General features: G+C 35.4%; 1 protein-coding gene across 29 annotated transcripts in view; it reads left to right on the top strand.

The window, feature by feature from the left end:
- Nucleotides 1-27,148, top strand: part of TBL1XR1 (TBL1X/Y related 1) — a 172,682-nt gene that overhangs the window by 88,370 nt on the left and 57,164 nt on the right. For 9 of the 29 annotated variants that reach the window (XM_082727684.1, XM_082727682.1, XM_082727702.1 and 6 more), the window contains one exon: nucleotides 14,170-14,285. The exons of 17 other annotated variants lie outside the window; for them this stretch is intronic. Coding sequence is in view for 3 of the 12 variants with exons in the window: in XM_082727695.1 (XP_082583821.1) it covers nucleotides 14,249-14,285 (37 nt within the window). In the remaining 9 variants the exon portion in view is untranslated. Of the gene's footprint in view, nucleotides 1-14,169; nucleotides 14,286-20,795; nucleotides 20,893-20,981; nucleotides 21,072-27,148 lie in introns of those variants that run through there. 3 more of the 29 variants (XM_082727708.1, XM_082727683.1, XM_082727689.1) reach the window with 2 other exon arrangements.

Genomic DNA, 27,148 nt, shown 5'->3' with positions numbered 1-27,148 from the left:
ATTAGAGATCACAAGTAGGTAGACAGACAGGCGGGGGCGGGGGTGGTGGTTTAGGAAGCTGACTCCCGGCTGAGCAGAGAGACTGAGGCAGGGCTCCATCCCAGGACCCTGAGATCATGACCTGAGCCGAAGGCAGCGGCTTAACCCACTGAGCCACCCAGGCGCCCCCTTAGTGCTTATCTTCAAGTGAATTTTTCAGTGTTCCCCTCACAGAAACTATACATTGTGATGTTTTCTGGAACAGCTCTTAGACTGTATTTCAAATCAGATTATTTCCACTCCTTTGCCAATTTTGTTGAAAAATCCTGAAATAATTTTTAAGTCATGATCACAGACATTTATGTTCATTTATGTTGGTTCTAAATTAGTGTCAGCATTAGAGATGAAGAAGGCCAAGATTACAAAAAAAACTTGCTTGTGGTCTGAGGACACCACAGCCATTTGTACACATTTGCATGATGTGCAAATACATTTATAGGTATTGATTCTTGGTGGTAGTTTTCTCATGAACCTGAGAGTTGCCCAGGTTTTTAGTGAAACATGTGCTACATAGTATCCTATATTTTTTTCCCCTGAAAATGCCATCAAGCAATGTTTTGTGGGAATGTATAACTTCTGTCTACCACCTCCAACCTCAACTTTGTTTGTGATACAAATAAGGATAACTCTTTTTTGCTTACTCTTCACTTGCCTAGGCACAAGCTATTTTAACTCTAATTGCACCTTACTTCTTTATGATATACAGCTACTTTCCTAAATAAATGTTGCATACTCTTTTCAGTAAATATCTCATTGATTAATATAAGCCATTGGCCAACAAGTGTGTATTAGTATTTTAACTTTTTATTGAGCGCATTTTCAAATATACACTGAAGAAGACAGAATAGCATAATGAACTCTCACCCAGCTGCAGTAATCACCAGGTTTGTTTCATCTTTAACCCCATTGTTCCATGTCTCTTTTCACCCCTACCCCCACCTCCAGTTGTTTTGGAGCCAATACATGTACCACATTTCATTCATAAATATTTTTATATGTATTTATGTAAGATACTGACTACTTAAAAATATATACCACAATACCATTTTCACACTTTAAAAATTGACTATAATTTATTTTTTATTTGAAAAATAAAATCCCTTTTATTTGAAAAGGGATTCAAATGTACTTTGGAAAAATTGTAGTAAAAAACAAAAGTTGTTATCTTAAGTATTTTTAAGTGTGCAGTTAGTATACTTAAGTGTAGTGTTAACTATATTCTCATTGTACAGCAGTTCTTTTTTTTTTTTTTTTTAAGATTTTATTTATTTATTTGAGAGAGAGACAGTGAGAGAGAACATGAGCGAGGAGAAGGTCAGAGAGAGAAGCAGACTCCCTGTGGAGCTGGGAGCCTGATGTGGGACTCGATCCTGGGACTCCGGGATCATGACCTGAGCCGAAGGCAGTCGTCCAACCAACTGAGCCACCCAGGCGTCCCTGTACAGCAGTTCTTTAGAATTTTTTCATCTTACAAAACTGAAACCCATTGAACAAAACCCTCCCATTTCCCCTTCTTGGCAGTAGGTGGCAACAACCATTTTATTTAATTTTTGGTTTTGAGTTTGATGTTAACTATTTTATACAGTATAAGTGGAATCACAGTATTTGTCTTTTGTGACTGGCTTACTTAGCATAATATCCTCTAGGATCATGAGTTTTGTAGCATGCAGCATGTGACAGGATTTCCTTCTCTTTAAAGGCTGAATATTCCATTATATACATATACCATATTTTCTTTATTCATTCGTTATTGAACATTTAGGTTGCTTCCGTCTTTGGCTTTTGTGAATAATGCTGCAGTGAAAATGTGTATGCATATATCTCTTCAAGATTCTTTTACTTCTTTTGGGTGTATACCCAGAAATGAAACTCTTGGATCATATGGGGACCTCCAAACAGTTTTCCAGAGTGGCTGTACCATTTTCCATGCCCACCAAAAGTACACAAGAGTTCTGATTTTTCTTTTCTCTACAATCTCTCCAACACTTACTGCTTTCGGTGGTGTTCCTTTTCTTTCTTTCTTTCCCCCTTTCCTCCCCTCCCTTCCTTCCCTCCTTCCTTTCTTTCTGGACAGTGAACATTCTAATGGATATGAGATCATATCCAATAATTTCTTAATGTTACTAAATAGCCGTTTAGTTTGTTTTCCTCATTTGTTCATAAATAGTTGTTTCTACAGAATCACAACAAAATCCATATAATTATATTTGGTTGGTATGTACATCTTTCTCTTCTACTTACTGCATTTTTCCCCTTTTAATTTATTTACCATGTGAAGTGCCTCATTTTGTGTTTTGTTAATTGCATCCCTATAGTAAAAAGCCTCTCTTTCCCTTGTGCTTTTTTGCAAATCAGCAGTCATATTTAAAAGCTTAATCTAATTCAGGTTTTTCTTTATTTTGTGGTGTCAGGGTGACAGAATATTTCATAAGAAGGTCCTTAAGTACTCCATGAAGATGTACGTATTTAGTTGTCTCTGTGATACTAGGTCACTGTTGCTCACTGTTCAGATTTCTTATTTCAATGACAACATGCAAGATGTTGATATCCTAATTATATCGAGGCATTATTTATGACCTGTAATATCTCTGTAGAGAGAAACTTTCCTCATCATATAGTTGATTACTCTGTGGCACAGTTTGCACAGGAAAGGCATACGAAATACTTGATTCTTTCCTTTATTTACCACTTTTCAAATTATTGAGTTGTTTCCTGCTAGGAGTCTTGGGAAAGCAGACCAACGAGGACTTTTTTTTTTTTAAGTATCATTGGGCCTGTGGATTAAAATATTTTATATGTGTATTGCATTGCAGTGTTTATTCTTACTGTGATGCTCAAATGGTCTTGGCCAAGGAGCCTTTTTAAGTTGACTTTTACATAAACTTTTTTCTTCTATATATTTATAATATTATGTATTATTAAATATAAATGTAATAGAAAATAGCATATATTATTAAAGTATAAAATACAGACTATAATAAGTGAAACCTGTGAGTTAAAATACATAAAATGCATATAGAACTGTCATATATAATACTGATTTTTATCTTAATATGTATTTCTATATTTAAACCAGTAGCACTAATATGATTCCTGAATTTTGGCCCGTGTCCCACTGAAGTTTACAGTCAAAGTATTACTTTTATAGTACTTGAAGTAAGTCCACTTGGAAGAAAAATCCACAGTTTTTCTGCCATCTTATTATATAGTCAGGTTCATTTATTTCATTTTGTGAAATAAATATTTGAAATATGAAATTTAATATTTCATGTTATATAGTAAGGTCCTTTTATTTCATTTTATTTTTAGTATTTAGAATTTAAATATTTTGATAGTTTTGTTTTGTAATTATATATAAAACATTTATGCTACTTCAAAATAAGGTACATTTTTATTTTCTTACTCCCCTTCTAGGTAACCGATTTTTATCTGTAATTGCTAGTTTCAAAAAATTAGCAAACCCACGTATATAGTCATATTGGAGATCATCTTATAGCACTGTATGGAGTCAGTCCTCATTCCTTTTCATGGTTGTGTGATCGTCTTTTACATGGATGTACCATATCTGTTTCAAGAATGGGAGTTTTAGGTGTGATCATAAATATGCATTTTTTAAGGCAATTTGCCAAATTCCCTTAGACATTATGGCATCTTAAATTCCTTCCAGCAGTGTGTGAGGTTGCCTTTTTACTCACTTGCAAACAGTGTATAGTCAGAACTTTCTGGGTGTGTGTGTATGTCTGTGTGTATTTAATCTGATAGATGAGAAATGGTATGTCACTGTAGTTCTAATTTGCATCAGTTTATATGTTTTACAGCTGTTTGTGTATCTTCTACTTTGAACTATTCAAAAGATAGATCCTTATTTTCAAAAAAATGTCTTTTTTTTGACCAGTTCTTTAGATCTCCTATTTTCTCTTTTTGGGATTTTATAGTTATCCCACAACTTCTTAAAATTAATTTGGCTTAACAGTAAGATTTTCCTACTAAGAAAAAATAACCATGCTGACCAGTTGTCTTAGATTTGATTTCAGTGGAATGAGACCCTTGAAAGAACTGTTTTACTTGAAAAGTGAACCCAGAAAGTTCCTGTGGGAGTGGGGATTGGTGGGAAAGTAAGTGACAAAGAGGCCAGGACAGCTGCCTTAAAGAGTTAGGTTACTGTTGTGGTCTTTTGGGGCTTACATCCTGTACCTTGGGAGATGGAATAGAACAATGCCTCTGAGTTGTTGCACTCCAGGGCCAATGAAGCTGTAGTTGTTTGTCTATAAATTCTCATTCCCTATTGGTGGAGTTATGCTGTGGGGTGGGGAGGGCGTCAGCTCCTTGGCGACTCCTGCCTGACCTAACCTGTGGCCAGAGCTGACCCTCAGGTGTTGTGGAAAGAACCTGCTTAGTTCCTAAGGAAATTGAGTGGTGAGATGTGGACCGGGTGCCACCAGCACGTGTGCGTTAGTGAATACTCCGTGCTGCAGTTGTGTTTCTCAGTGTGAATCAGTAGATCATTCTTCTTGTTCTCACATTGCTCTAGTGTGTTTTGTTAACATCTGTTCACCCAGAACTTGATTATCTGATAAAACCAGAACTTGAGAACTGATAAAAGTTGTGGCTTCCTAGATTGAAGATAAGGCCCCAAAGAGTTGTGACCCTCCCAAGTAGCTCCTAAGAAGCAGTGATCTCTGTTCCCTTTTACTATCTACTTTTTTTTTTTTAATTTTCTGTATTTAAAAGATTTTGTTTATTTACTTGTGAGAGAGAGTGTACAAGCAGGGGGAAGCAGTAGGCAGAGGGAGAAGCAGACTTCCCACTGAGCAGGGAGCCCAGTGTGGGACTCGATCCCAGGACCCTGGGATCATGATCTGAGCCAAAGGCAGATGCTTAACCAACTGAGCCCCCAAGGCGCCCCTCTTTTACTTTCTACTTTTTAATCATATTATCTGTAAATTCATTTGTTCTTTTTGTTGTAGAGAAGTTTATTGTCGTTATTTATCATCTCACTGTCCTGTAATTTTGAAGTGGTGTTATTAAATGTGAAGAACGAATGGCATTACCATATAGATGGCATTGTGTGAAGATTTTCTTTTGATTGAGAATTTATGCCCCTGGATAACTAATTTTCAAATCAGTAGTAAAATGGATATCTTGAAAAACTCTTTAGTCTCTAGGGTATTTTTCCCCCCTTAATGGATGAAGCTGAAAATACGCACAGGCTCAATTTCTTTCAGAAGGGCTTATGCCTTTGTATATGTCTGAGCAGTTGTCTCTTTGAGAATGTCTAGTTTATCTTCTATTAAAAACAACAAAAAAAGATAAACTCAGAAAAGGAGAGCATATACATGTTGGAGTTATATTTTATTGATCTCCTGTATTTTTACCATTGGATGATGTTACATAATGTTGAGGCTTCTATAACTAAAATGGGACCTGAAAGATTGTGGTTATTTATCATCTGAAAGTCAAAGAAAGTGGATTTAAGTCTTATATTAAATGTTGTAGTAGAACTTGTTATGGTGGGTTGTTTTTGTTATTTAAAAATTTATCTTCATGCTTCACATAATTTTGGTGTCAGTTTCATTAGATTCTTAATATAGGCCCCATGCAGTCAGAAACAAAACCTAGCTCTTTTCTTACCTCAAGGGACTCAGAATAGAGTGAGAACAAGAATTTAAAACCCACATAGAGGTAGAAGGATGGGTGGTTGATGGAATAACATTAAAACAAAAAGTGTCCTATTTCTGATTTTTTTCTGGCCTTATTATTAAGTATTTCCAACTTCTCAAACTACCCAGACTATGTTAAATTCAGTCTTACTAGGTTCTAACATATTCACGGTTGGGCCACATGCTTTCATATTAGCAAGATAGCCATAAAATTTGAAGCCTACAGGCCATTTCAAGTTTCTTGGGTGTATTGAAACCGTTAGGAGTCTCTTTTTATTTCCACTGCTCCTTTCTTTCATCAATCCAAGTATCTTTCTAGTGCATAGTAATGCATTTTGTTGTCGTTGTTGTTGTTGTTTCTTAATTTTTAATTTTTTGCTCCCAAAAGAAATTAATTTAGTAAAGTTTGGTATGTAAAAGACAGGAATTTTTGGTTTTAATAGGTGTACTGTTTGTTCTCTTCTCCTTGTTGGCCCTTTTTATGCTTTCAGTCATATCTTTGGATTGTTTTCCCTTGGTTCATTGGAATAGAGATCCTTCTCATTGACTATTTTCTCTTCTTCCCTCTGATTGCTGTTTTCCTCCTGTAAGAAAGATCTTTTTTTAAAAAAGAAAAAGATGCTAAAGTTCTTATATCACTATATTATATAAAAGACAGTCTGATTTGATGTTTATTTTTATTCCGATGTTTAATGGGATCATTTTGAGTTCATTATAGTCTGATACTTTAAGAGTGAGAGAGTGTGGAGAAGAGGCAGAGGGAGACTGCAGAAGAGAGGGACTCTTAAATAGACCCCACCAACAGTGCTGAGCCCAGTGCAGAGCCCAGTGGTGCAGGGCTTGAACTAATGACCCTGAGGTCCTGACCTGAGTCAAAAACAGGAGTCAGACACTTACCAGACTGACCACCCAGGCGCCCCTATAGTCTGATATTTTTAAAAAATGACTTAGGAACATAAGGGTTTGCGAATTTAGAACACATTACACAGAAATAATTTAAATGTGTAGGAGACACTGAAAAACATTTTGATTCATTTAAAAGTTTTTTGATAAATGATAAAGTACATAAAAGTCAGACCAGAAATGGAAGGTGTAGTGAATGTTCTGTGTTAGTAAACATCTTGCTTAAATCTCTCTGTAACCTTGCAAGATTGTTAATATCTCTGTTTTATAGATGAGGAATCCAATATTCCTGTTCATAATCACATAGATAATAAATCGTAAAGTCCACTCTGAACCAGGTCTTGTTTCCACAGTCCTTTCCTGAGTATATCTGCAATTCTGAGAAGATTGAAACTGTGGCAAGATGAAACTAGGGTGGGAGCCTAGGTTCTCACAACGATCACCTTTTTATTTATTTATTTATTTATTTTTTTGCGTGAGAAACAGTTAAGGAATAAAATCGTTATATTGTCCAAAACAATAGAAATTATATCTGTTTTAAAAATATAGAGAGAGCTTTCGGTATTTGTAAATTTACTTAAGACTTTTTGTTGCTTTCATTCAAAGCAGGGATTTGATATTTTGGCCGAAATTTCAGAAACTAAGTCACAATAAAACCTTTGATGTTAATATTGTCTACTTTTGATGTATATTTCCTTCCCTAAATCTTTAAAACCATTTAATTGAGAAGTATTTTGTTTTATAATGCCTTTTAATATATTCCCTACATGATATTTCTTCCCCACAGTTGTGTATAGGATGAAGTAGACAGTAGCTTTCATAAAAAGAAATACTTTAAATTCAGGTAGTTTGAAATGGAAGTCATTTATATATCTTTTCCCCCCCCTTAAAGGGGGCTCTACTCCTCGTAGAGATGTAAATTTGTTTCAAAAAACAAACTTTCTCTGATCTTCTTGCCATGTAGGACTATCCTTTTTATCACCATCAGTCTGTAGTTGTGTGTGTGCGCGTGTGTGTTCTGTGACTCATCCAGACACCATGGCCCTTGTTTGCCATTGTGTCCCTTTCCCTTGTCCTTCCACCTCCATATCTGGACTTGCAGCTACTAGCGATGTGTGGTATTGAATACTTGAAATATGACTAGTCATAGCTGAGGTGTGCTGTAAAGATAAAATACATGCTAGATTTCGAAGACAAGGTATAATCTTGATTTTGAAATATTAATTATAAGAAATTCCATTTGGGTTAAATATATATATATGTATAATAAATAAATATATATTTATATTTATATTTATATATTATATATATATGTATATATATATATAATATGTATTTTATTGGGTTGTATACTGGGTTAAGTAAAATATATTCTTAGAATAATTGCCCCCTGTTTCTCATTATCCTTTACATGTGACTACTAGAAATTTAGGATTATATAATGTAGTTTGCATTGGCTTACATTGTATGTGTGTTGACAGTGTTGCCCTAGACTTTGCTAGTCATAGCTTCCTGACTTGTGGGTTCTCCTATCTGCCAGAAACAAGTAATCAGAGCAGTGAAGAACTTGGCTAATGCTAAGGCCTGGGGAAACAGGAATGACCTTTAGAGCATTCCTAGAATTAGATCATGGTGTTGCCAGGTGAACGGGGGCGGGAGACCCAGCCTGTGTTCCTAAGGTGCCCTCACCAAAGGTTCTTGGTCTTGTCACAGGAAAGAATTCAGCGACAGAAACACAACACAGGGGGTGAATGACACAAACAAGAAAGTCTGTTAAAGTGAAAGTAACTCAACTCTGGAGATTTGAGAGTTGGGATGAGAGGAAGCTGGAGCATGTGGGCTGCATGCCCTGGGGCCAGGGCAGGGGCGGGTGTGGGGTGGGGTTGGGTTTCTGTCTTTTATTGAAGGTTGTTAACTAGGGGTTAGAATATCCATTACTTGGAGTGGGGATGAGGGTTTTGTGAATTTTCTTCATCATTGGGTCAGTGGTTTCTTTCCCTGTGGTGGCATCCGCCATCGTGGGCCTGTCTGGTTTGATCAGGTTTCATGTGGAGTGTGGCCAGGCAGGCCTCTGATGTTCCCCACAGTTCCCCACAGCTGGCTATGACTCCCTCGCTGCTGACCTCCAGGTATCCTGTTAGGGCCTAACTACCTGCCTTCTCTAACAGCAGGTCTGCATTATAAAGCTAAGTAAGTTGTCCTTACTAAGTAGGTCCAAATTTTACAAAGAAGGAATTAGAGCTCAGAGAATTGATGCCATTTCATCATTTGTTATAGTTACAGAACCAACACTTGAACCAGATGAACTTCAGGTGGTCCAGCATTCTTTAAAATTCTGTATCCTAATCAGAATGTTTTTCAGAGGTGAATCATGAGAGCTTGCACAGGATCTCAGAAGAAGATAGAATAATGAGACTTAAAACATTTTAGTCTAGGTTTTGTGTTTTGTTTACTGTTTGGTGCTAAAGATGCAAATTTTGGGGAAATTCTTCTTTTATTAAAATTAGATATTTTTCTTATCTGTTTGTGTTATTTTCTTTCTTGGGAAATCAGTTATTCAGTGTTCGTGTTCTTTGTGCTTGTACTTGTCAAATCATTTTTTTCCCTAGATTTTTCCCACTTGTAAAGTTTCCATTTGGTTCTTTTTATACTTCTGAGAGCTTCTGTCTTTTCTGTTAATATACTTTTACCTTGTGGAGGATGGATTAAAATAGCTGCCTTCACATTTTTGTTTGCTAATTCTCACATCTGAATAATCTCAAGATTGGTGTCGCATTCTGGTCTTTTTTTTGTGTGTGTGAATTGGTCAGATTTTCCTGATCCTGGGTATGTTAAATAATTTTGGATTGTATCTTATGAATGTTGCGGGTTTTGTTTTTTAAGTAAAGCAGGTGATCCGCGTGGTTAGCTCTCCTTGTGTGTAGCATGGCAGTGTCAGCCTCCAATGCCAGGTCAGTGTTCAGAGGCTTTGCTGTGCTGCTATGGGCCTACTCCTTGCATGTACCACTCAGGGTTAGTGTGGGATCTGAAGAGTGGCTTATGTCAAGGGTCTCAAAACCTTAACTTCTTTGGGTGTGTTCTACATACATGTCTTGGGTTGCCTTTGGAACTTGGATTGGTTCATGGACAGAATCACAGTATTCCCTCCTCCAGCTCTCAACATCTCCCACTCCCAGAAACCTTTTCTTGGTTTAGTTTGACTCTGGATCGAAAGGGACTAGATTAGTCAAGCCCTTGAGGAAAATAAAGAAAGAATAGTTTTTCTGAAGTGGAAAAATAGGGAGTTATAATTTTAAAAATGAAGTAGTGGCTCCTCCTGGACAAATCCTCCCACTGATTGTGAATACAGCCTCTGGATGGTATGTGAAAAAAACATGTGGACACTGTAGAGCAAACAAAAGTAGGAACTGGACTTGAAGCAGTTCCTTTAACAACAACAAAAGAAGAAGGAATGGCCCTTGGGTGAATTTCACTCATCTTGCTGGTGTTTTGCTTCAGGCAGGCTTCTCCTGGCTTGTTTGCTGTCTTTACTGGCTAGAGGAATCGTATCAAATTCAGAAATACCACAGCAGCTGTAGAGTGATGGGAGTCCAGCAGGAGGAAGAGAGAGGAAATCCTGCAAAAGAAAGAACCACAATGGTGGAATACCAGATTCTGTATAGAAACGGTGCCAAATATGTGGCTGACCCCTACACTGGAAACATTTCAGATGTCTGTCAACAAGAAAATAGATAAACTGCTGTGTACATACAACCCAACACTGCTTAGCAATAGAGAGGAACAGAGTCTTGATACTGGCAGCAACTTGGGAGTAATCCCTGAAACAGAATGCTGGTAAACATAGCCTTATGTAAAATTAGGGCATAATGATAATACCATTTCTATCATGTCCTAAAAACAGGCAAATTTACCTATTGTGTGTTAGGGTGGGGCAGGCAAAATTAATGTATTTAAAAAAAGTAGTTGGCAGGGCTAAGAAAAAAGGATGCATAGGTGTTAGAGACAGGGTTTAAGCAGGAATGGGCATATGAGAATTTTCTAGGGTGATGGTAATACCCTGTGTCCTGTTAGGGATATGGGTTACTCGAGAATATCTTTGAATGGTAAACCTAATATCTATCCATTGTATATTATGTAAACTTTTCCTTTGAAACAAACACTGTATTAAGTGCTTTACTGTAAATAGTTAAGAGAAGCTGAAGTTTATATAGGGAAAGTATATGGATCTGCAACTTACTTTGAAATGCTTCAGTAGTTAGATCAATTGAGGGAATGGTAAGACAAAAGGAAATGTTAATTCTGAATCCTAGTGGTGGCCGTGTGAATACTTCTGTACAGTTTTTTAAGTGTTTTCTGCGTGTATAAAATTGTTCACAATAAAATTATAAAAATAATTTAGGTAGTATTTTTCTTAATCAGTTTCCTATTTGTTAATAGGTTGTTAGTAATCTAATGAAAATTGATATTTTTTATTTGAAAATACTAAAAATTAAGTTTATGACTGTCATTTTTGTGCCTGTACACTGAGCTCTGAACTTCTTAGGATACAGAAAGATACAGAAATGAAAATGAACAATAAAAGTGAGAAGACAATACCCACACAAATAATTTGATTACTTCAAAGTGATATAGCAAAGGCTCATTAAGATCATTTATAATACATAAATTCTGAGGGGATCGATACATAATTAGAGTATGCTTAGAGTCAAGTATGATTAATGGGAGATGGAATCCCTTGGGTTGCTTATTTTGAACAAGTTTTTGAAAATCGTATTAGAGATAAGTATTAGAATCTCCATTTTTTAAATTGACCAGTTGTCATTTATGAATTTTGGCTTAGGATGCATTTTTTCTAAGTATGTTGTATTCATTTATCAAAAGAAGAATGCTGCATAATTTTTATGCTAGAATTGTTAGCCAGGTTAAATTAGAATTTGGGTTTTTGAAATTATTTTTATTATCATGTATTATTTAGAATTTGTTTTTAAAAACCTGTATTTTAGGAATGTGGTCATAGTATGTTAATGAGTTGTTTGGTTAAAAGGCAAATAAATGATCATTGTTCCAGAATTTTGTGGTTCTTTATAACACTTGGAAAGATAGGTATAGTGCCATTAACATATAATACCCAATATTAAGTATAACATTTATAAAATACTAATTCATTTCTTATCCTTATATACCCTTAGGAAATCTATTCTGATAGGCTAGACTTTTAAAATATATATATCAGAATAAATTTTAAGTAGGTGAGGATGAGAGAAAAGTAAAACAATATTAATAATTACAAATTATTAATTACAAATTGTAATAATGAGATGTGAGATTTTTAGCCATTCATTTGATCAACTCAGTTTCTTTCTTATTGGTAGCTTTTTTCTTCCCCAGTCCTAAAACAAGAATTTCCAACAAAACTAAGCAGTTATTAAATATATTTTAGAAAATAAAAAGTTATATGAAATTGCATGATGTTATAAAGGCTTCATGTTTTCTTAGTAACCAAAATAGTCTGAGTTGGACTTATTTTTAGCCTTTTGTTTTTTTTTTTCGTCTCCAGTTGTATTGCAGTAATAAAAAGAATTACCATTTCTAGATATTATAACTTTTTCAAAGCATTTGTGCTGCTATGTTGTGCTCAGCTCTAGCCATTTATAGCATTCCAAGAATTCTATATTATTGATAACTGAATGAGGTATTTTGGTCTTTGAGCAGATTATACCGTGTGATGACTTACATAAGTGGTGGAAAGAATTACAAATGTGTTGATGTTCTACAAATAGAAATTTAGTTAGGAACAATCTAGTGGGCTTCATGTGATGTACCAACTAGTTATTTAAATTTCAAATTCTCCTTTAGCTCCTGCTGATCTTGGTGCCAACCCTTCCTAGAGGAGAAATTTACCCAAGTCAGTAGTTCAGTCCTGAATTTTTGCAGGAGCTGGTTTTTACGTCTGTATAATACTGGCTAAAAATAATATGGCTTACAGAATTTTATTATTTGTAGTACTTTTGTCAGTAAATAAGCTAAGTGTTTAAGTCTCTCTGAAAAAAGTCATGGGGGTGGTTAGGTAGATGGAAAAAATTTCTGGAAACAGCTCATGCTTAAAATAGAACCCTAAATATGCTTTGCATATCCATCCTGATTTCTGTTGTTTGCCATTAGGTGTAAGGTTATTTTAATCAGCTCATTAGGATTATAAATCAAAATACCTAAATTAAAATAAAAAATAATTTTATTTTAAAGAAAAAGTTTGTTCCACAGATTTTTTTTTATCTCAAAGATACATAGATATCACAACCATTTTAAGACTAACCAAGAACAAATTTCATTGCCATCAAGACTGCTTTATTTTTGCCTTTGTTTCTGCCAACCAGAGAGAATTTTATTAGTGATTCTGAATAACTTACTAGGCAGTATATTGCCAAGGTGAAATGCTCAAATGAATAATTAATGGAATTGCCTGTATGCCAAGTTATTTTATAATCACTTTAGGTAGTTTGCATAAAACAGGCTTTAAAAAACAAGTTTGGTTTTTTTTTTTTAAGTTTTTTTTCACTGAATGTTTCATTGTATATTTTTAGCCTTTAAAAGATAACAGATTACATTCTTAAAAAGAGTAGGTTTGTGACAGACCTTGGTTGTGGAGATAGGTTTATCGGTTCTTAGATCTTTGGAGTTTAAGTCTGCCAGGTAAGAACCATAGGATTCTTGTAAGTAATAAATAAATAAATAGTAGAATGTCAGCTAATGTATGAACTTAAAAACATATAGTATTCAGTTTATTAGATTCAATATTCAGTTTATTAGACCCTGAAGTATTTACTCAGACCAGGTAATTAATGTTATTTTGGTAATTGCAGTTAGACAACAACCAATTTTTTGAGACACCAGCGTCTTTCTATTATTTACTGGTAGAAGCTTGATTTCTTTCAGTGTAGAGAACTTAACACTTTTTAAATGTTTCTAAGTGTCATTGGGAAAAGAATTACCAGTTAACAACAACAACAAAAAATTATTATGCATAGGGAATATATGCTCATTAACAAAGAAGGATATCACAAGCATAATTATTTTATTGCATATTAAAATTAAATAATTGTTTAATTTACTCTAATCATTTTATCGTGTCATTTTATTTTTTGTTCAGTTAGTTAATTGGAGACACTTGTGAGGCACTTTATCGCTTAACATAATTATTAGACAAAAGGTGTTTTCTGCACTGTTTTCTAGGTTTACTTGGGCTGTCTGGCAGACCAAAGGTGAATAGGGTTTTTCAGGTCAGAATTTGGTCACTCGTTTAGGTGATAATGCTGCTAAGGCTGGTATATTGTAAAAACCTTTCTAGCAGTTAAAAATTATAAAGTAATTGCCGTTTGAAGTTCAAAATTTTATGAACATTGTTTTCATCTCTGTTCCCACCCACTGTTTCCAATGTTAACAGGTAAACTTCACTGTTAACAAAAGTCCTACATTTTATTGCTGCTTCTTGAGTTTGTCCATAGACTCCCTCAATGTTAAAGCTAGAGGAGCCCTCTCAGATCTCTAATTCAGCACCCTCATTTTACAGATGAGGAACTGAGGCCTTGGACTAGAACAGAGGTCCCCTCGCTCAGTCCAGGACTCTTTCTATTACATCATGCTGCCTGATGTTTGTTTATGGGACTCAGCAACATCACATACAGGGTGAGCTTTTTTTTTTTTTTTAAATGAACACACACAGTAATTTGCTTCTCATCAACTGCTGTTCATCATTCCTGTCTAACTCATTCTTTCCTTTTTTACCCATATCCGCCTTAATCCATAATATGGCCCAGTTACTTGTGACTTTATTTTGGTGCTACTTGTTCTTGGCATTCAGCCATTATTTTAAGAGTCAGACTCTTAGTAAGGTTTTTTATCAGTAACCATTGAAGCTTTACTAGGCACTATAGCAAGAGTAGTTTAAAGTTTATGACTAGATGATTTTTACAGAGTTTGTAAGTTTAGATTTAAAAATGAATTACAGGTGTGTGCAAGTGTGTCATATCCTGGATATGACATATATATAAGAGCAGATGTGATACTAGATACAAGAGCAGTTTTTTTGTGAAATAATAAAATGCCAAGAAATACTAGCCAGTCGTGTTATATAACCTGTGAACTCATGAATTTAAATAAGTATATTTGCGTTTTAGATTTTTAATAATTTTTGTATTGATGTTCAGATTCTTCAATTTTTCGCTAGCGAGTGTCTGTTCCCGTTGGTTCTTATGGCCTTCAGACAAGACCCTACTAATTTTAGGTAGCTTTTGTGTTTCCTGGTGTAAGATGTTACATGGTTTAAGATACAACATGGTTTTCAGGGGTAACTCAAGGACTTCAAGTTCTTGTAGTATATGATTTACAGGTTTCTGGAGTGTTGTTTCCCTTCTCCTTTCCATTTTATTTTGAATTTTGATGAACACTGCCCATCATTAATTTTGCTTTTGTATAAGGAGGAAAAAACAGAATCTTTCAGCTTAATGAATTAATATGTTTCTCTTGTATATTCATTTTTTTTATCTGTTCTCTTGTGTCACTGAAATAGCCATGATGTCAATATTTACAATTCTAAGGTAAACTAAAACACTAATGCTCAACTATGAATGCTGGATAAATTTATTGGATTGGATAATAAACCACCATGACCAGTCACCTCACACGGGTACTTTGTATTACTTACATATTATATATTGTAAAATTTTTGGAGTTCTTTGATTATTTAGTTATTTATCAGCCATTTTAAAGGGTCCCCACCCATCAGATAACTAATTGGGTTTCAGGTGAACTAAATCAGAGGTCCAGAAATGCCATGTGGATTTTTTTTTTTTTAAATCAGTGCATGAGTATATATAAATTGTGCATGGATTATATTTCTCATGCTGGAATGGGAGTGTTATGTTTTATGACATGAAATTAAAAAAAGACATTTGAATAGCTACTATGTGATGGGTGCTAGATATAAAGTGTAGACTGTTTTTTAAAATATTTATAATTTGTGGTGGAAAAACAAGCATGCATAATAAAAGGTGATACAATGACAGCATTAACACTTATAATTGGTCTTCCTTACATTCCTACCTACCTGTGAGGTGTGTAGGTTAATTTTATTACAGAACAAGAAACTGGGGCTCTGGAACTTGGTTTGTTGTCCAGATGTCAAAAGCAGTAGCATTTGAAAGAATTCATCAACATTCTGATTTCTAGTCTGATACTCTTTTGCTACTGCCGAGTTTTGAGAAAAATAAAACACCCAACTGTGATGTTGGTATTTGAATAGGCTTCATAAGGAGGTGACATTTGAAGAATAGAAGAATTTGAGCACCTACAGTTGGAACGAAGAACTGAAGAAAAAGCAGGGGTTTTAGAATGCTACACCCTGAATATATGCTCCTGAGGAGTAGGGTGGATTCAAGTCCACGGCTAGATGCTCTGAGATCACAGAGGGGGAGCTTAAGTGCCTGGCCAATCTCTTTGGAGTGAAATGTGGAAGTTATTAAGTAGCAGTAAATAAATATATAATCAATCAGTTATGGTTTATGCCTTGGTGTCAGAAGATAATAGGAAGAGACCTAGGAGACTCTGAGGCTAATGTAGTAATACAGATGGCAGGTACTGTAGAAAGAAAGGCCTGGCTGAAAGTGGTGCTTTACAGTAATAGGAGATGGATTCTATAAAGTTCCAGGTAAAAACTGAGGTTAAGAAGTTACATCCAACAGGATGTTGTGAGTGGTAGAATCAGTGGTAGTTATGGGCAAGAGGAGAAACAAATTTGGGAGTATAGGGATATAAGTTGCCTCAGATAATACTGAATTACGAGATTCCAAGAAGGCATATAAATAGATGTGTGCATCGGTCAGCTGGAACTGAATTCCTTGAGTGGGAGAGATCAGGATGTGTGGAGTGGCACATAATAGGAGAGGTATTTTCTGATTCTTTAGAGTGTTTGAGACTCTTAGTTGGGACAGTAGACAGAAGATCAGAAGGCTAAAAAGGCTGTACATATGTTAGGGCAGGAAGAAAAATGGGTTCAAGAGAGGAAAGAGGACGAGTCAGGAAGCCAGCTGTGGAAAGTTCAAGGACAAGTTGTGATTTTCTTAAATGCTGAAAATGGCCAGGAGTGGAGATCAAGGAGTATGAAAACCCATCGGATTTGGTGGTGATTAATAATAAAGTGTTTTAAATTCAAAAAGTCAAAAGTAGAACTTTAGCAATAACAAAAATAATTTTACAAAAATATTTTTTCCTTTATACATTATATTTAAATATGTAAATATGATTATTTACATTTTATACATAAAAGGAAACTCTTTCCCTTTGTCCCCCCGACAGTTTATTACTTTTAATGATTGTGTAGTACATGAATATTATGAATATACTATAGTAGTCTTATTTTGGTACTCCTCTTTTAATGAACATTTACTTTATTTCTTTGTTTCCCTTTTTTTTCCACTCAAAAAACAATGTTTCTAAAACAAGTGTCCTTAGGAACTTATATTTTATTTCTCTAGGTTGTAGGGATGTATATTTGTTGACTGACCATTTTAACAACAAAATAACAAATTCTTATGATTTAGTCTAATATTTTCACTTGTAACAGAGGTTGACAGATTGTTTTCCAAAGGGCTTTTTCACATCTTCAATTGAAATATAGGGAAATAGCCTTCCCCACATTTCTGTCTGAAATAGGCATTCTAGATCTTTTAAATATTTACCAATTTTACAGTGTGTAATTTTACTCATTGTCACTTTGATATGTATTTCTTTGATAAACTAGTAAATCTTTATGTACTCAGATATAGCTGTCTTTTCTTGCATAGTTTTTTGAGTTTCTAGTCTTGGTTAAAAAAGGACTTTTTCTGTTCTCTATATTGGACATGTAGCCTCAATGTTTTGTTAAGGCGTATGTGTGAAGTATGTATGTGTTAGGTACATGGACACACACATTTATTTAAAATATCCAAATATTAAATTTATCTGGAATTTATTTTGGTCCGTTGTAAAACATGTGTGCCCACTTTTCAGATGGATAGTCACATGTTGCAATATAATACAATACCAATCCATTCTTTTCCTTTGCTCAATCTTTGTGTCTTTCGATAGAATACTGTTTAGTCATATAAATTTGGTAAATATTTAATAGGTTTTTTTGCTCTTTTAAATGGAATATTTATTTCTTTGTCTATTTAAAGGTGCTTATTATTGGGGCAGAGAAAAAGCTCTTGTTTCTGTTAGCCTCTGTATTAAATTCCCAAAGAAAGGTTAGTAGTTTTTGCTAATGATATGGTAGTATATCACAGGAGACCCAACAAATTCTGTGGTACAATTTTTTTCTTGTTTGTAGCTTTTTTTTTTTTTTTAAACTTCTTCAGAAAGTCAGCACAGAACAATAGGATAAATAAAGATTTTGAGGTAAACAAAAAGTCAAGAAGTACTAATAGCTTTTTATCAGAGATGTGATCTCAACCCAAGATTGAGAGGCTTTTGGTGAGATGGGTTCTTTGAGGAAAGTTGAATTTTTTTTTTTTAAATCCATGATGGAAAATTTAACAGGGTATTAAAGGCATAATAAAATGATTACCAAATGGCTCAGAAGGAGGGCAGAATGATGTTAGATACCATTATAATTTGGGGCTTACATAAGTGACAGGGCTTGAGTGGGAATGGCAAGGCTATTTGGAGTGAGTGTCAGAATCACGGCATTTGTTGTTCGTATCAGTAGACTTGCATCAAAGTGGAGGGAAAATAGATCTGGTCCAGGAAATATGATGACGATTGAAGGATGCTGAGAAGTATGAGTAATTTGAGATGGCCACGAATACCTGTTTCGTTAGAAAAACGGAGTAGATGAAAGTAAAAGAGAGGGGTCTGTGTGTGTGTGTAGCAGTTACAGGATTCAAAGGTAGTGAAGCTTTGAATTTTGTGATGTGATCCACAGTCATGGTTTGTGTGACCTGAGAAACTTGTCAAGACTTGCATGCGTGGGATGTACCTCTGGCTTTCTGAAACTTAAGACTTTTCAGGGTTGTTAAGAACTTTATGACTTGACTTTGAAAAGGCTGCCACGGGTGAATTTGGTATGCCATACTAAGCAAGGACCACTGGTGGGCTAGAAATGAGTGTGGTGGGCTTTTTTCTTTTTTCATATTCAGAGTTTGCCCAAAAAGAAATGGAGATACAAGCTATTAAAATTGCGCAGGGAATGGAGATCAAATTGGGAATGGATGAGAAGGAACATTGAATGTCATTGAAGATTGTCTTTCTTGTCTTTTAAAACACTATTGACTAAGTAGAAAGAAAGAGCTTTATTTACTGTTTGCAACAAATAATAATTGAGTGTCTTTTGTGAATCGGGCTATATTCCAGGCACAAGTATAGTAGTGAATAACAAGGATCAAGTATCTGCTGTCATGTACCTTGCATTTTTTTAATGAGCATAAGTTGTCATTCATTAGAGTACTTGTTGTGTCACTACTGTTTGAAAAAATCTCGCCTGTGTCGCACATTGTATGATCCAGTGCTTATTTTTTCTTTAGAGTAGTGATCTATATCAACAAAAACCTGAATTTTGAAATGAATGCTCTCACTGTTGCTTTTAGCTCTGACCACTTCCCTCTTGTTGTTTAGGTATTGATTTCAGTTTCTTTTACCACTAATAATATAAGCAGGGACAAGAAAAAGGTGAACCCATTTCTACCATGTAATGGAAAAAAGGAGCATTCTTTTAGTTTCTAGCAGTCTTGGGTTTCAACACATTAGGCTTTTTTTTTTTTTTTTAAATACAGAACCAGATGAAAGGGAAATAATTTCATACTCCTGCCTGCTGGCCATGAATAGATTAAAATTTTTTTAAAATAATCCAGTGACATGTGATAAACCATACACAGACTAGACGGGTGGAGGTCTTCATTTCATCTTCTCCCTCTTCCTCTCCTAATCCAAATCTCTATAGAAGTTTTAGAAATGATAGCAGATGTTTTGTATTCATCTCTGTTTTGCAAAGGCACTATGTCAGTGGGTTCAGTTTTCCATAATGTTCATACAATGCTATAGCCATCACTTTCAGTCTTTTAAATCAGTTTTGTTTTGTTTTGTTTTCAAAGAAAGTGATTATATACATGTAATTGCTGTGAGATTTTTCATCAATCTGGGCAACCTGTGACAGGAAGGGAAAAATTCTCTTGTTCCATTCAGCTCTAAAGCTTGTAATTCTTTATAGGTTATCAGTTAGTTAATTTTATATCAGCAGACCCCCCCAAAATAATACTTTTCCTCCTGATTTGTGTTATACTTATTATAATTTATATTTTGAGCTTTTAGGTAAGTAGAGCACCTATAAAATGCCAGGACATCTTGTAGTAGAGTGAAAATAGGTGTGATTTGTGGGAATAGTTTTAGTCTTAAAAATGTATATAACTCACATCAAATGCTTTTCTTTTTTTTTTTTTTTTTAAATTGTATAGTTGGCACACACGTTATATTAGTTTCATTTGTACAGCTTAATGATTCAGATGCTTATTTCTAATTTAATATGTATTCATTTTCACTATAGCATTTTATATATAACATAATTCTAACATTCTAGTATTATTATATAGTAATATAAAATTAATACTAGATACTATTCTAATATTCCATAATTCTAGTTATAACATTAGGTATCTTAATTGAGGTCAGGTGTTCTTGAGATCACCTGGCCCAAGCAGAACTTCATATATTTTTGAAAGAATATCTCTTTTTCCTTTCATTTGTTTTAGAGAACTGTGCAAGAAAATTGTGTTGGGGGGGGGGTTAGTTACATAATTAATTGATAAAAAACAAAGGTTAAATATCTGATTATCATGTGGTAATCAAGGGGTTTCGCTGTTCTTATAAGAAAGCTTTACTACTTATTTCTTAATATTTTTGGATTAAATCAAACAGATTCTGAAGTTGCTGTCTACAGGTGTAGATAGTTTCCTCTTTTGTCTCTAAATGCTTTCCTTCTCCAAGAAACAGTGAGGTTGAGAGCAGAGAAGAAAAACACCCATTGCATGGCCTTAGAATTTTGTTTCTTTAAAACTTCTTACTTGAGCACCTTGGATACATTTGTGTTATGTTGAAGGAAGAAGGCTATTTAAGACCTGTACTTGAGAAACACTGAATTGATCTGATGAAAACTGTTGATACGTCTAGATGAACTTAGAGAGAGCATCGGTACTGGAGCTGCTTTCCAGAACAGAGTCAAGCCCAGGATATTATATTGAAATGAGGATCTTAATCTTTAAACAAAGTAAGGCTTAGAAGACTACTAGGATACATGCTGAGTTTGAAATAACAGTCATTATATTTTCTCTGTACTCACTGCCCTCATTGTTACAGATTCCCTTCTGATTAATATGGAGAAAAGGTTAGGCTTCATGTATTACAGTGGTCCACAAAAGATACAAGCCTTATGAGAAACTGAAAGAGGTAAAGAGAATTAAATTTTTTTTCTTTTGGCTCCCAATTGACCTTTTCAGATGGTTAGTTTTGTCAGAATCCAAATAAAGTCTAATACTGCTTTTGGTTTGCTAAATTTAAGACCCTTCCACTTCTTGGTATGTTGAATTTCCTATATTCTTAATTTGTCTCTGCATCCTTATATTGCTAACATATTTCACTGTTGTCCTGTATGTCTGTAAAGTGATAGTTGACCCGATGAAATTCACTTGGAGTTCTTTGATCATGACCATTTGCATGACAGTGCATGGGGCATAGAGCATCTGGTTGTGTCACTTTGGTGGTGGTGATATTGATTAGTTGATTCAGTTATTGTTAGCTTAATCCACCCTTGACACAATTGTGCACCAGATTTTTCCCTAGTGGACTTAGCATCGTTAATAAATTGTTGCTTAGATTCATTATTTTCTTAGGAATAGAAATGGCTATTTTCTAACTATATATATATATATATATATATATATATATAATTTATTTATTTATTTATTTTTGCATTGACTGGCTGGAATTCTGTAAAGGACTCCTCCTGATCAAGCATAGCATTGTGATATTCTGAAATAGAACTTGCACAAGAAAGGCAGAGTATGTGCCTGAATGTTTTAGTTACCAATTTTCAGAATACTGAATTGGTGGTACTCTAGTAACCTCTCAAGGTGACCAGTGATGTGGATTTTATTTTTATTTTTTATAATCTATTTTTGAGGTGGTTTAATTTACTTTATTTCTGTCTCCTTTTGACCTGACAGGAGTGGTCTTTGGTAGTCTTCTTGCTTTCTTGCATGACAAGATGTTCTAAGCTTCCTGCTTTAGCCCTGCAATTGGCCAACCTGTAGGGAATTCTGACTTCTTTTAGTGGAGAGTGTTTATTTAAAGACTGTAATCCAAGTATAGAATGCTTTTTATTAGGAGGATGCTGTTAACTCCTTGTAGGTCGTTTTAGGCCTAGGAAATGTGTATTTTTAGTAAGAGAAAGACAAATCTCGAGTTCCTAGTTATATTTTAATCATACATATACATATGATTATAGGGTTTCAAAACTTGATTGTATTGTGTGAATTTTACTGAAAATATGTGTATTAGGCTCCTGGGTGGCTCAGTTGTTAAACGTTGTCTGCTTTTGGCTTAGGTCATGATCTCAGGGGTCCTGGGATCAAGCCTTATATGGGGCTCCCTGCTCAGCAGGAGTCTACTTCTCCCTCTCCAGCTCCCCCTGCTTGTGTTCCCTCTCTTGCTCTCTCTCTGTCATAAAATAAAAAAAACTTTTTAAAAAATGAATATTTATCAGTGTGTTATAAATATTAAAGTAATTTTAATTTTTTGTATTCAGTTCCATCAAATACGAGTTTCATAATAAAAGTAAAATGATCATAATGTTTTTGCCATCAAGACAGACTGTTCTCTAGGACAGTTTGACACATTGAGCTTCTCACTTCTTACCTCCCTAGTGTATTGTTCTACGTCCTCCAGACGTAGCCAGCTTCTATAGCACTTCATCATGGAAAGAAGACAAAACAGTTTTTACTGCTTCTCTATTTGTGTCTATTTTTCCTTTCTGAAAATGTTGGTTTGAAGATTATTGAAAGCAGTTTAAAGTTTCTTTGCAATTCTTATTTGTCTGTAGGGATTACATGTAGTCAGAATTTTGCTTTAAAGTATATTAGTTTTCTTTATGACTACAAATAACTTTGCTAGTTTTAAAAAGTGTTTATTTTCTGTGTATCTTAAATGTAGATAATGTTGGTTGACTGTGTCTTTGTTCTCTGTCTTCTCACTTGGGGATCCAGGCTTTTAGAGCAGGTCCAGTGTATAGGACATCCTCATTCTTGTGGCAGGAGAAGAGAGCAAGAGGACTGGCAGATACTTGTAATACCTATAAAATTGTGATTGGATGTGGTGTATCACATCTGCTCAATTTCCATTGGCCAAAGCATGACACGCTGGGAATGAATAACTCACTTGTAGGAGAAGAGAAGAGTGATTTGAATTCTGGACAGTTCACCCACATAATGTCACTTAAATTGATCCCTGCATGTTGATGCCTTCATAGTCACCATAATTACTATTGTTTTGAATTGTGTTCTAAAGGATTTATCTATCTTATGGGCATGCTGAGGAGATAACTGAAGGTCAGGGAGAACAGGCTTTTGTTAACCTTTATCTGTACCTGTCGTCTAACCTTTATCTATACCTGTCATCTACACTTTTGAAGTACAGATGGTGGCATCTGTATTTACTAATCCTGGGCTTTATCAGCTGCTTATTTGTTGTGGGTTGAATTGTATCATCCACAATTCATAAACTGAAGTCCAAACTCACAATACTTCAGAATATAAGCCTACTTGGAAATAGGTACTTACAGAGATAAGTTCTCTGTAAGGTTAAAGTGCAGTCTCTTTAAGTTAAATGAGGTCATTAGGTAGGGTCTAATCCAGTATATAATTCAGAAATTTGGATACAGACACAGGGGGAAAGAATGTGAAGAGTCCTGGGGAGACTTGGTGAGGTGGCTGGAGTAACGCATCCATAAGTCAGGGAGGGTAGGAGGAAGGCCTGGAACAGACCCTTCCTTAGCACCTTCAGGAGCATTGCCCTGCCAACACCTTGATTTTGCACCTCTGACTTAGAGAACTATGAGGCTATACATTTTGTTGTAAACTCCAGAACGATGAAGCTATACATTTTGTTGTAAGCCACCCAATTTGCGGTACTTTGTTATGGAAGGCTCTTTTGTTGATGTTCTGAGACTCAGTTTTTAATGCAGGGTGGTGTTTCCTACCCCACCACCAACAAACAGTCCTCAGTGACTTTATCTGAGAAATCAGCTCAGTGTTGACACTATCTGCCAGAGGTTCAGTCTTGAAGGATTTGTCCTCTCCCCCTCAGGATGCCAGTTACAAGGTTGTCACCTGTGCTTCTGACCAACCAGCGATAAATCAGAGATTCCCATGGCCTCCTCTTTGGGGTCAGTTACTTTGCTAGAGCAGCTCACAGAACTCCAAACATTTTACATTATTATTTTAGATTATTGGTTTATTATGAAAGATTACAACTCAGGAACGGCCAGATGGAAGAGATGCATCAGGGCAACATGAGGGGAAGGGTATGGTGCTTCCATGTCCTCTAGGCATGCCGCCCCCACCCCCCACCCCCCAGTCTCCGCGTGGTCACCAACCTGGAAGTTCTCTGATGCCTGTCGTTTTGGGTTCTTATGTAGGCTTCATCACACAGACATGATCAAGTCATTGGTGATTGATTAAAGCTCTAGGCCCCTCCACTTCCCTAAAACTTGGTAGGTGTGGAACTGAAAAATCCAATCCTCTAATCACAGGGTTGGTTCTCCTGGCAACCAGCCCCCATCCTTAGGTGTGGTCCCAAAGTCATCTCATCAGCATACCAAGAGACACCTTTGCCACTCTCAACACTTGTGAAGTTCCAAGGATTTGGGGAACTCTGAGTCAGGAATGTGGGACTAAAACCAAATACGTATGAGAAATACACATTTGGTCATTTGAATGACCAAATGTATGTATGTATTTTTTCTTATAAATTGCAATATTGAAAGCTTCACAGTTTCACAGTGCAACCCGGCTTGATTGTAAGAGTGGGAAGGAATAGAAGCTGTAACTGTAGGTTGCTGTATTGGAAGGGACTTCATTGCCAGACTAAAGAATTTTGGACTTTGCTGAAATAGTATCTTGAAATAGCAGTTTGGCAGCCAGGGCAAGAAGAAACTAGCATGAGGGTAGTTTATTTTTGTAATCTTATTGTTTAATAATGGAGTAGTCTAGCTCCTGAAGGGATACAAGAAGATGGATCCTCTATTTAGAGTACTGTCACATCTGTTGTCCTTTTAAACTCTGAAAAGGTGTAGCATTTATGAGTTTGTTCTCTCAAAGCTGGAATTCTGCATTAAATCATACAACAGTCAGTTTTCTTGTTTTAAAAGTTAGGTGTTACGGATTGAATTATGTTCCCCAAAAGATATGTTGAAATTGTAACCCTTGGTACCTGTGTGACTGTGACTTTATTTGGAAATAAGGTCTTTGCAGATGTAGCTAAGATAAGGTCATTAGGGTAGGCCCTATTCCATTGTGACTGGTGTCCTTGTAAGAAGGAAATTTGGACACGGACACAAACACAGAGGGAAGACAGCCATGTGGAGATGGAGGCAGAGACTGTGTTAGGTTGCCACAAACCAAAGAACACTTGGAGGTACCAGAAGCTGGAGGAGGCAAGGAAGGATCTTCCCCCACTGAGGCTTTGGTGGGAGCGTGGCCCTGCCAACAGCTTGATTTCAGACTTTAGCCTCCAGAAATGAGACAATGCTTTTCTGTTGTAAGGCACCCACATTTGTGGTGCTATGTAATGGCAGCTCTAGGAAATTAAGGACATAAAGATTTTGAGAAGTACTTTGTGATCTAGAGAGCTCTTTTTCTTAAGTTATCATATTTTGCAGATTATTAGAATGCTTTCAGTTGGGTAAATGAAAGATTCTCAAACTTTGCTGTGCATTGTATTTCCCTGAGAATCTTAAAAAAAAAAAAAAAAACTTGTGTCTGACTCCCACCGCCTGAAATTCTGGTGTAACATGGGCGTCAGGATTTTTAAAAGCTTCCCAGGGGATGTAACGTGCTGCATTTTGAAGAACCTCTGGGGAACCTTCTAGTTTAGATATTCTCCCACCCCTCCCTACACATACAATTTTGTGTTCATTTAGCTTTTATTAGCCCTTTACCTCCCTTCCTTTTTTGTAAACTCATTTGTGCCTTGGTCTTTTATGATTTTTAAAAAAGCTGTATTTTATTCTTTGTTTTTGCCAGCCTGGCTAGACATGTGATTATGTTCATCTTCATATATAAAAGATTGTTTATGAAGTTGCTATAAGAGGTCCATTTGTATTAAAACCAAATTTTAGAAATTTCTAAGTCGTGCACATCTGCATTTGGAAGTTGAACTATATTCGTATTACCTAAGTGCAAGTAAATGAAAAATAACATCTGTATTCAGGTAGACTTGCATTTCATTAAGTATACAAGTAGTATAATTATTTAAACTATTATTGGCCATTCTCCTGCAAGATTGTATTGAGAATGATAAATTGAAGGACATGGAAACATTCACTTCCCCAAACACTTATTTTTCAGATTTCCCACTTTTATATCACTTTTTTCACACTCTTAGTTCACAAAGTAAATGACACTCAATATCTGTGGATGTGTTCTGGGTTAATAATTTCTTCATGGAAGGTTTTAAGTTGTGAATATTTTTTGTTTTTTGTTTGGCCATGTGCTTGTCCTTATTTCTATATTTCTATAGTTTCTCTTTCCATGATTTCAGTTACCTTCTGTCAACCGCAGTCCAGCAAGCACATGATCCTTCTGAGTGTTGTCAGAAACTCTCTAGTAGCCTCATACTATGTCACAATGCCTATGTTAATCGCTTCACTTCATCTCATCACAGAGGCATTTGATCATCTCACATCATGGCTGGAAGAAGGGTGATTACACTGCAATAAGATACTTGGAGAGAGAGCCACATATACATAACTCCTAGTATAGCAGATTGTCAGTAAGCATGCCTTACTGTGCCTAATTTATAAATCAGACTCTCTCATAAGTATGCATACATAGGGGAAAACATAGTATCTATAGGGTTCCTATCTGCTGTTTCAGGCACCTGCTAGCTGTCTTAGAATGCATTCCCCAAGGATAAGGGGGGGGGGCAGCCCATTTTAGATAATCTGCATGTCCACTTTGTAACAAAGCAAAACTATTTGTGTTTATTTTAATTCTGTAGTTTACATTAGACATCAAACACTTTGGAACTGATAAGTAAATTTTTTTTCTTTTCGAAGACACTTGATATATTATTCAAATTGGAGAAATTTAAGGAGATGTATTTATGCCTTTGCTGTATATAAGTTCCTTGGAAAATAGACATTAAATCATTATTATTCATTAACCTATTGTTAACGAAAGTGTATCATCTACCTGGCTAGAAGTGATGAAATGTGTTTGTTGTGTTTGTTCAATTATCAACAAAACTAG

The sequence above is a fragment of the Mustela nivalis genome, assembly GCF_964662115.1.
Source record: "Mustela nivalis genome assembly, chromosome: 1".
Taxonomy (NCBI): Eukaryota; Metazoa; Chordata; class Mammalia; order Carnivora; family Mustelidae; genus Mustela; species Mustela nivalis.
Note: the sequence above shows the minus strand (reverse complement) of the source record. Positions and strands in the feature narration are given on the sequence as shown.